Source organism: Nansenia antarctica (assembly GCF_963989245.1).
Source record: "Nansenia antarctica genome assembly, chromosome: 19".
Taxonomy (NCBI): domain Eukaryota; kingdom Metazoa; phylum Chordata; class Actinopteri; order Argentiniformes; family Microstomatidae; genus Nansenia; species Nansenia antarctica.
Genome location: NC_137692.1, coordinates 23,672,074 through 23,682,073, shown reverse-complemented (window position 1 = coordinate 23,682,073; position 10,000 = coordinate 23,672,074). Strand labels below are relative to the sequence as shown.

The 10,000-nt window shown below is 45.3% G+C and overlaps 1 protein-coding gene across 1 annotated transcript in view; it reads right to left on the bottom strand.

Annotated features, from left to right (window-relative positions):
* smtnl (smoothelin, like) overlaps positions 1-10,000 on the bottom strand; it is a gene marked incomplete at both ends in the record, with an annotated part of 46,435 nt that overhangs the window by 2,610 nt on the left and 33,825 nt on the right. Inside the window, 7 exons of the mRNA XM_080549315.1 lie at positions 455-606; positions 2,576-2,699; positions 3,214-3,357; positions 4,245-4,311; positions 4,794-4,850; positions 5,609-5,881; positions 6,057-6,141. Coding sequence (XP_080405441.1) covers positions 455-606; positions 2,576-2,699; positions 3,214-3,357; positions 4,245-4,311; positions 4,794-4,850; positions 5,609-5,881; positions 6,057-6,141 — 902 coding nt within the window. The remainder of the gene's footprint in view (positions 1-454; positions 607-2,575; positions 2,700-3,213; positions 3,358-4,244; positions 4,312-4,793; positions 4,851-5,608; positions 5,882-6,056; positions 6,142-10,000) is intronic.

The window sequence follows — 10,000 nt, the reverse complement described above, 5'->3', positions numbered from 1 at the left end:
GATCGGAGGACGGGCTTAGTTTACTGTAAAGCATGGGACAGAATGAGGAATGGTATCCTAAATATATCAAAACATTTTATTAATGGTAAAGTGTGTTTGATTCCATTCCCCTTTCCATACCATGCACTACAATGAGCCCATCCTCCGATTTCTACCTCCTAGAACTATCTATTTTATTTACTATTTGTACGGCTAATTGTATCCAGTCTTATTTGTCATTCATGTCCTGTACTATTGTCACTTTAAAAAAAATAATCTTGCCTTATTGTCTTGTGCTGCAACGTCAGGAACTGAAGAAGCCTAAGAATTTTACTGTCTTACACTTGTGTAATGTGACGTTCAACAATTGAACTTGAAACTTGACTGTGTGTGTTAATGCTGAGCTGGAACAAAACCCCACGTAGTTAAAGGATGTAAAGCAAGGTGGAGGCTGGAGGAACATAAAGCCACTTACTCTGCCGTGCTGAAGGCCGTCTCAAAGTTGTGTTTGCGCTCGGCAGGAGCCAGAACGTTGTAGTCAAACTCCGTAGGGAAGAACGAGTGGACCAGAGCACAGAACGCCATGCCGTCACTCCAACTGGACGAGAAGTTCTGGATGTCGATGTTCTGGAAGAGGAAGAGGAGGAAGAGGAGGGTTAGGGTTAGTGTGAGTGCGAGACACACACTCACACATGAATGCAAGTCGTGACGTTAGAATGATAAGGTTCTATCTCCGTTTAGGGCAGTTCAGAGATATTGAGCGTCATAGTTTTTACATTCCATTATGTTTTATGAGATGGAACCTTTGTATTTTATTAATTACTAACTCAAAAATGTCAACATTTTAAAAATAACACCACACAGGCATTAATAAACACCTAATGGATCAGATTATGAAAAAAATAATAACCTTATAATTCTAACGTCCCGAAGTGTGTCTTGTGTACTAGTCTCAATGGCTACAGGAGGTGTCTGGGCTGTAGGGGAGTGTGTTCATGTGAGTGTGTCTTTGTGTGTGTGTTTTTGTGTTTGTGTGTGTGTGTGCACATGTGTGTGTGTGTGTGTGTGTGTGTGTGTGTCCCCTGTATGTGCTTCTGCGTCCATGCGTGCGTGTGCCACAGTAAAAGCGTCGTAAGAATAAACCAGACATAAGAGGAAGACCAATAAAAATGATTGGCACCATATCCCAACGTTATAGGGATCTCTCCTAGACCGAGTCTGACTGTCCCGCGGTTCTAATGGAGAAAACAGAGAGCAGGAACGTTTAACGATTCCTTCTCCTCTCCGCTCTGACCCGTGTCATTTAACGGTCTCTCTGGCCGAGCCGTTCTAATAAAGCCCTCAGTTTGGGACTGGGGAAATACAACTTGTCATGTTTGCAGAGCAGCAGTCCTCGCTCTCACTGTGCTGAGCATTTTTCTAAACGGACGTAAGCATTATTTATAAAATGGGCTGCGCTTGTTTAAAATTGCGTACATACTAAAGTCTATAAATACCAAATATACTTGAGAATGAGCTTTGTATTTACGCCCTGTGATAGCGGCTGAATTATAGCGGCTGAATTAAACCAAGTGAGTGGGAGAGGGCAGAGAAGGGTGGCTTCTCGGTAAGTTGCATTTGTAACGTTTTGATCATGACAACCAGTACTCAAGTTGTAAAAGAAAATCAGGGGGGATGGTGATTTTTATCACATGGGGACCCCCCCCCCCCCTCACAGTATTTTACTCAATATGCACAAAACTAAATAAGCAGTAATACCACGTTCTTTGAAATAGCAGTAATTCTCCACGTTCTTTGATAACATGACATAAGGGATGGAAAGGGGGGGTGGCAGTTTTAGAAGACTGTTTTTATTTCAGGGGAGGGATGCCATCCCCCCTCATCCCCCCTCAACTGGAGTGCTGAGCTGTACTGTGCTGAGCTGAGCTGTGAGCCAGGTCTTAGGCCTGGCAGGTCTACCCATGCCATACTCAGCTGTACTGAGTGGTATGTAGGCCTACAGCTGTAGCTCAGATGGGTATGCAGGGCATGGGCAGGGTCTAGATGGAGCTAATGAACACATTAATGCCTCACCACATGCTCAAGTCTGACTCTATGTAGAAACCAGAGACGGAGGCAGGGTTATTCCTCATTCAGGAGCAGGTCAACAACAATGTTATCACTGCTACTTACTTCCTGCTTAGTGGCTTCATCTCAGATGACAACATGACAGTTGTTCCAATACGTCCAATTGTCTCTGAGTTCACATCTCCCTGATTGTGTGGAGCTCATCTCTCCTCTGGTTCTCTATGGGTTCTGAGCTGTACCTCACCTCGTGACGTTAGAATTATAAGGTTCTATCTCCATTTCTGTCAAAATTGAGTTTTTTACATAATCTGATCCATTAGGTGTTTATTAATGCCTGTGTGGCGTTATTTTTAAAATGTTGACTTTTTTGAGTTAGTAATTCATAAAATACAAAGGTTCCATCTCACAAAACATAATGGAATGTAAAAACTTTGACGATCTATATCTCTGAACTGCCCTAAACGGAGATAGAACCTTATCATTCTAAACTCACGACCTGGTATCCTATGGGTTCTGAGCTGTGCCTCACCTGGTATCCTATGGTTTTGGAGCGGCACCACTCCAGGAGGATCTGTTTGATGCTGCTGGCACTGGACACGCCAAAGCTCTGAGAACGCTTCAGCTTGGGCTTGGAGTCCACGGGCTTGGGCCTGCTGATCAGACGAGGGGATATTTCCACCGGTGTAATAACGAAAAACTGCTAAACTCGATTATTTGACAACTACATAGTAATACATGTAACTACATTACATAACTACATAGTAACTACATTACATAGGTTATTATAGTTCTGCTTGAATACTTGCAGCTTTATTACATCGTTTATTACACGGAGAGGATGTGTGAGAGAGTGAGAGAGAGACACACAGAGAGAGATAGAGTGAGAGAGAGAGATAGAGAGAGAGAGAGATAGAGAGAGAGAGAGAGACACAGAGAGAGAGAGAGAGAGACACAGAGAGAGAGAGAGAGAGACAGAGATAGAGAGAGAGACAGAGAGAGATAGAGTGAGAGAGACAGAGATAGAGAGAGACAGACAGAACGAGAGAGAGACAGAGAGACAGAGAGAGAGAGAGAGAGAGGCAGAGAGAGAGAGACAGAGAGAGAGACAGAGAGAGAGAGAGAGATAAATAGAGAGAGAGGGACAGGTGGGAGGAGCTAGGACCATACCTGTTGACATCAGAGTCCAGCCTTTCAAAGATTGATCGGCGTGCCTGACCTCCAATGTTCCGTGGCAGCGTCTGTGACCTCACCAGCTCCCGCCTCCTCTCCACGCCCCGCCCCAACGACAGGTCTCCGCCTCCATCGCCCACTCTACAGAAGAGAGGAGGAGACAGGTCGTGACGTTAGAATTATAAGGTTATATCTCAATTTTTGTCAAGATTGAGTTTTTCACATAATCTGATCCATTAGGTGTTTATTAATGCCTGTGTGGTGTTATTTTTAAAATGTTGACTGATTTTTTAGTTAGTAATTCATAAAATACAAAGGTTCCATCTCATAAAACATAATGGAATGTAAAAACTTTGACGCTCAATATCTCTGAACTACCCTAAACAGAGATAGACCTTTAGAATTCTAAGCTCACGAGGTGTAATGGATTTTTACATCATGTATGCATGGTGTATCCATTTTCACACAGAGTGTAACAGTGGAGTGTTCCTGTGGGATTGTTGTGAGTCTGACTGTCCTGTTTGTGAACACAGAGCTGTTTGGGCCTTGTGTTCATAAACAGTTTGTTTAGGACTCGCTGTCGGTCCCATGGGAACTTACTCCATCAGCAGACTCGTTATCAATGTTATGACTATGTATATCAAATGTACTATGTGAGAGTTGGGTGGCAGTCTCTTTGAAAGCTTCCCATTGTGAAGTAATTTGACTGTCCCAACTCGAGTTGTGAAAAGATCATTTTCTTTAATAAATATTATACCTAGATTTAAAGCAAGTTCCTATCTTGAGTCTCGTTATTAATCCACGACACAGGTCAGACAGAGTAGTGTCACACACACATCACTGTGTAAAAAATATTCAATAGTTGTTGAAGCCTGTTGCTCATTGGGAGCAATTTGGAGTTCAGTGTCTTGCCCAAGTACACCCCACACACAGGGTTCAAATCTACCTTGCCGACCTTGCGATCATTAGACGCCGGCTCTACTTCCTGCGCGACACTCACTTCCTTGCTTTATCCCCGTCCCACTCACCTGTCCGTGTTGTCTTGAATGAGGCCAGAATAAGTCACAGATTTAGGCGGAGCAGAGGAGGACTTTTCTGCAAATGAGTTCAGAGTTCAGTTAATTTAGGTTAGATCGGAGCAACATTCTAAAGAATATCTAATAAAGAAACATTCTAATAAAGAATGTTGAATCTCATTCTAATGAAGTGTGTACGTCACAAACGGCAGAATGTAAACAAAACTACAGATTCATAATTTTGGAGATATGCAGCCTCGTTGTGATTGCTAGCAAATTGACAGTGAATTCCATTAAATTACCAAATGTACTTTTACTTACTGGCAAGCTTACTAAACCTTGGGTCAGTTGAGACCACTCAGGTGTATTTTTACTAGCAATCTTAAGGATGTCTCCAGTTATGTTTACATTGTTTCATAGCGTATTGGGTACCTGCTGCAGTTAGGCCTGGACACAGCAACAGACACAGTAACCGACACAGTAACAGACACAGTAACAGACACAGTAACAGACACAGTAACAGACACAGTAACGAGGCATATCTGATGTCTCATGTCTCACCTGAGAGTCGAGGGGAGCCCTGAGCTCTGATAGGAGTCCAAGTCTTCATAGAAGACACTAGAACACCAGGACACAAGGAAGGGGTCACAGATGGAAGCATGCTTTGGATAGAAGCGTCTGCTAAACGTGACAGCAGCTGGTGACACCGGGAACATGTCGCCAACCAATCAAAATGTAACTTTTTTACTTTTATTCTGAAACATTTAAATAAAGTCATATAATTCATTTACATTTTTCTGAATAAAAGTCTGAACGGTCTGTCGGTTTGCAGACTTGTTCCCGGTTTTCACCAACTGCTGTCACAAATGTCAACAATCTAAATGTAAATGTAGAAAGCTACGGCAGAAACTATTCGGTTGTTAAGTCTGACGTCAAACGTGACGTTTAGCAATTCCCGGGTCCAAACCAGAAATTCCCTCCACCAGAGTACCACAGTGGTAGAATGACAGTTCAATCGTTTTTTAGACTCGGATCTATTCATACAACAAGGGACACAGCACTTTCCCGTTTTCCCCATATTATTGTCAGGGTCTTTGAGCCTCGGAAAAGCGCTATATAAATGTAATGAATTATTATTATTACTGAGGCATTTCGAAGAGAGCGCCTCAGCCAACGTTGGACCCGGAAACACGTCATGACTTAACAACCGAATAATGATTACAGTACCATCATGGCAATTACGTATGTATTACAATTCCATGTCGGCCATCTTTTGGTGTACGAGTCCAAACTGCCATGGTCTGAGGGACCATGTCCATTCTACTCATTCTATCTCTAAGATCTGAACAGCCTGAAGACTGATTGATTACTCTTACCTGGTTGGACGGAGGACTCTGGGATCGACTGAGGCTGGTGGTTGTTAGCAGCTGATTGGCTGTGGGTTGCGGGCTCTGAAACCAGCGGAGGGGAGCCACGCTGGGAGCGTTCGGGACTGACGGGCGAATCGGGCCTCTTGGTGACGGAGACGTCGGCCATCTTGGTAGTGGCGGTGATGGGTAGGTACGGCATCCGCTTGGCGACGGGGGCCGTGTGTTCATGTGGGACGTCGCTGGGAGGTGAGCTCTTCCTATAAGGCACTGTCGAGACTTCTGATTGGATATTGTGGGGAAGGGGGGGGGGGTGTTAGCAGTGTATCATGACCTCATGACCTTGATACCATTCCATATTCCATTCCATGACATCACAATGAGCCCACCCTCCGATTTCTACCTCCACCAGCCTCCCATGGTGCTTGTCTGTGGGTGCAGAGACAGGGGTGTTTACCTGGGGCTGTGCTGTGTCCGTTCTCTAGTCCAGAGGGGGAGACAGGAGCAGGGTCCACCTCTATGGGCTCCTCGCGTTCAATACTCTACAACACACACACACACACACACACACACACACACACACACACACACACACACACACACACACACACACACACACACACACACACACACACACACACACACACATTTTACTTTTACATTACTTTGTAATTGATATGCAATTAGTTAACTGTATTTGTAACGTTTGTAATTATGTCTGAAATGCACATTTATGATTGTTTGCCTGTCTGTAAGCAGAGACCTCCCTGCCTAAATTAAAGGTTTAATAACAACATCAGCATTATGAATGGACTGCACTTACATAGCGCCTTATTCCAAAGCGCTTTTCCATGGCCTCTCATTCACCCGTTCACACACACACATTCACACACCAATGGCGGCAAGCTACCATGCAAGGTACCCGGTCCGCTCATTGGGAGCAATTTAGGGTTCAGTGTATTGCCCAAGGACATCCTCGAGACATGGCCACCTGGGGATTGAACCACCGACCTTGCGATCATTAGACGCCGGCTCTACCTCCTTTTTATTATCAAAAATTTATCATTTACATTATTTACACATAACAACACATTGGAAGGCATCAACCCCCAAACCAATAAAAAAAACAAAACAACAACTCTGACAATCCTTAGCCACAGCCGCCCCTCAGCTGCATGACATTAACTCACTGTGGTGACACCTGTGACACCGGTGTCACCACCTCCCTCTTGCTGAACACAGGAGGAAACCGTCTCTCCTACAGGACGTTGAATCACCAGATCACATTTCAGTTCACTGCCCCTCAGGTGGGTTGGCTTTCAGAGAGATATGCGAGAGAACAAAACAGACCAGCAACACAATACACACACACTCACACACACACACACACACACACACACACACACACACACACACACACACACACACACACACACCCTTGTTTATCTCTCCCTTGCGCCCCAGAGAGATGATATTGGCTGCGTTTTTTAAAATTCGCTCTGAGAGCGCCGGAGAGCACACTGGGTTCAATGTCGTAAAGGGACCAAGTAATTTAATTGGACAAGAGGCATTTCCATGAGTGCTGATCAGATTTCCAGAGAGAATTTACGAACGCAGCCAAAGTGTCTGACTGCATCAGTGTGAGAGGCACCAGCAGAGTTATCTGTCTGATAAGACGAGATAAGCTTTGATCTGAGTCCGCTGTCACAGCGTGAGCTTAGAATGATGAGGTTCTATCTCCGTTTAGAATGATAAGGTTCTATCTCCGTTTAGGGCAGTTCAGAGATATTGAGCATCAAAGTTTTAACATTCCATTATGTTCTGTGAGATGGAACCTTTGTATTTTATTAATTACTAACTCAAAAATGTCAACATTTTAAAAATAACACCACACAGGCATTAATAAACACCTAATGGATCAGATTATGTAAAAAAACTCAATTTTGACAAAAATGGAGATAGAACCTTATAATTCTAACGTCACGACAGTCTGCCATGGGGGAGAACACTTCATGAACTCTTATCTCCATCAAAGACCTTTAACCATTTAACCTACGGACCTTTGGGGACAGAGCCTTCAGCGTGGCTGCACCTACTCTCTGGAACTCCCTCCCCTCAGTGATCCTTCAAACTAGCCCTCAAAACCCATCTGTTCTCCAAGGCATTTGGCCCCTAGTCATTGTTTTAGTTTTTGCTTTGTTTGTTTTCTGTTTTGTCTGTCCGTTTCATCCCCTTGTACAGCGTCCTTGGGTTTGTGAAAGGCGCTATATAAATTAAAGTTATTATTATTATTATTATTATTATTAGTCATCGACACAAGGGGGGGGGGGGGTCTCAACTCTGGTCCCTGGTGGCCCACTAGGGTTGCATGTTTTTGTTGCAGCCATGCACTAACACACCTGGTCCAACCAATCAGGGTAGGGGTGCATGCTTCCGATATTAGACAGAGTAAATAACTGCTTCAGGAGAGGCAGGTAGAGGTAGACATTGGAGGACGGGCTCATTGTAATGCACGGAAAGGAATGGGGGAAGGTATCATCACGCATGCAGGAATGGTGTCATGTGTGTGTGATACCATTCCCCAGGTCAGGGGAACAATGCTCGTGCAGCATCGGTGTCTGGAGCTGTCTGGCTATTTCTGATCTGGCCAGGTTTGAGGGAACACACTTCCAACTTCCAAAGTCTCCAAACACACAGACACACATGTGCTTTCTTGCACACATGCAAACACACACACACACACACACACACACACACACGCACGTAAGTCCTAGAGCAGTAACTTACACATCTCACCAACATTCCTCTATCATTACATCACCTGGCCCCTCTCTCTCTCTCTCTCTCTCTCTCTCTCTCTCTCTCTCTCTCTCTCTCTCTCTCTCTCTCTCTCTCCCTCTCTCCCTCTCTCTCTCTCTCTCTACCGCTCAGTAACCAGCTGTGTTTAACAGACAGGAATGCACCCTCCCTCTCTTGCTCTTTTTTCTTCTTTCTTTGTGATACTGTGCTCTCGTTCATTGATAACTCTGTGTGTCTCACATGCTGCTGGCCTTGAGGAACTCTGCCAGTAATACAGAGATGTGAGAGGGTGGTGGGGACAAGGGCCTTGAACCGGCGTCCCTCCAGATGGGGTAGAATAGATGCTGACATCAGCCACCTGGCTGCTCCAGTAAGGCTACAGATACTAGATAGATGGGTAGGAGGAGGTGGAGGCCTAGGCTAGTCATTACTGTTGTGGATGTCAGCTGCTGCATGTGTCCCAGTGTTCAGGGGCGATGGAAAAGTGTGTGTGTGTGACTGCATTAGGAGGGTGTGTGTGTGTGTGTGTGTGTGTGTGTGTGTGTGTATACATATATGCCTGCACCCCGAGTGAATGATAAGGTTCTATCTCCGTTTAGGGTAGTTTAGAACCTTATAATTCTAACGTCACGATAGATGGATCTGCTCAGTGTGTCCGGCGTCTCTATGGAAACCCCCTGGACCACGGTCACGGGTCTCCTGGTGTGTGTGTGGCAGGGTGTTCATCAGGGGAGGCTGGTGGAGGTAGAAATAGGAGGATGGGCTCGTCGTAACGCATGGAACGCATCCTGTGATGCATCCTCCCATTTCTTTTTTAATTACGTCATTTTTTCTAAGTGGGGCAGTCCCACTCATATTGTTCATTTTATCGGACAGACACATAGTGAAGACAGACAGGAAAGTAAGGAGAAGAAGGGAGAGAGAGAGTGGGCATGTCAGCAGGGCATGGGGGCCGGATTCGAACCCATGCCGACATGGGCATATTATGTGTGCACTGTAGACCGCGGTGCGAGACCACTAGACAACCCGAGGCCACCATCCTCCGATTTCTACCTCCACCAGCCTCCCCTGGTGTGCTGGCTGCTGACAGCCCTGCTGGTAGAAGAGGTTGAATGATTCTGTGACAGACAGCTGCTGTGTTGAGGGGGGTGTAGCCTGGCTAGCCAGCCTGACAGAACTAACCTACTCTGTGTCATCTAAAGTAGATTCAGAGAGTTCTAAAGTCGAGATTTTGAGGGAAAAGCAGAGGACCTATCAGAAGGTCGTAAAGACTGAAAGGGCTAAGTACTTTGCCACTCTCATCTCCATTAACTCACACAACCCCAGAGTGTTATTCAGGACGATCAACACCGTTGTTCACCCCCCCCCTACCGTCATCCAAGATCCATCCCCGGCTAAGTGCGAGGAATTTTTATCCTTTTTTTCTGATAAAGTCACCAATATCAGAAAAAACATCCCGCACTCCACCAAGGACTTAGCCACCACACTGGGATGTTCATCCACGTTCTCCAGCTTCTGTCCCTTCACTCTACCAGCCCTATCCAAGATGGCCGCTGCACTGAAGCCGGCCTCATCGCCTCTGGACCCCATCCCTACCCTCCT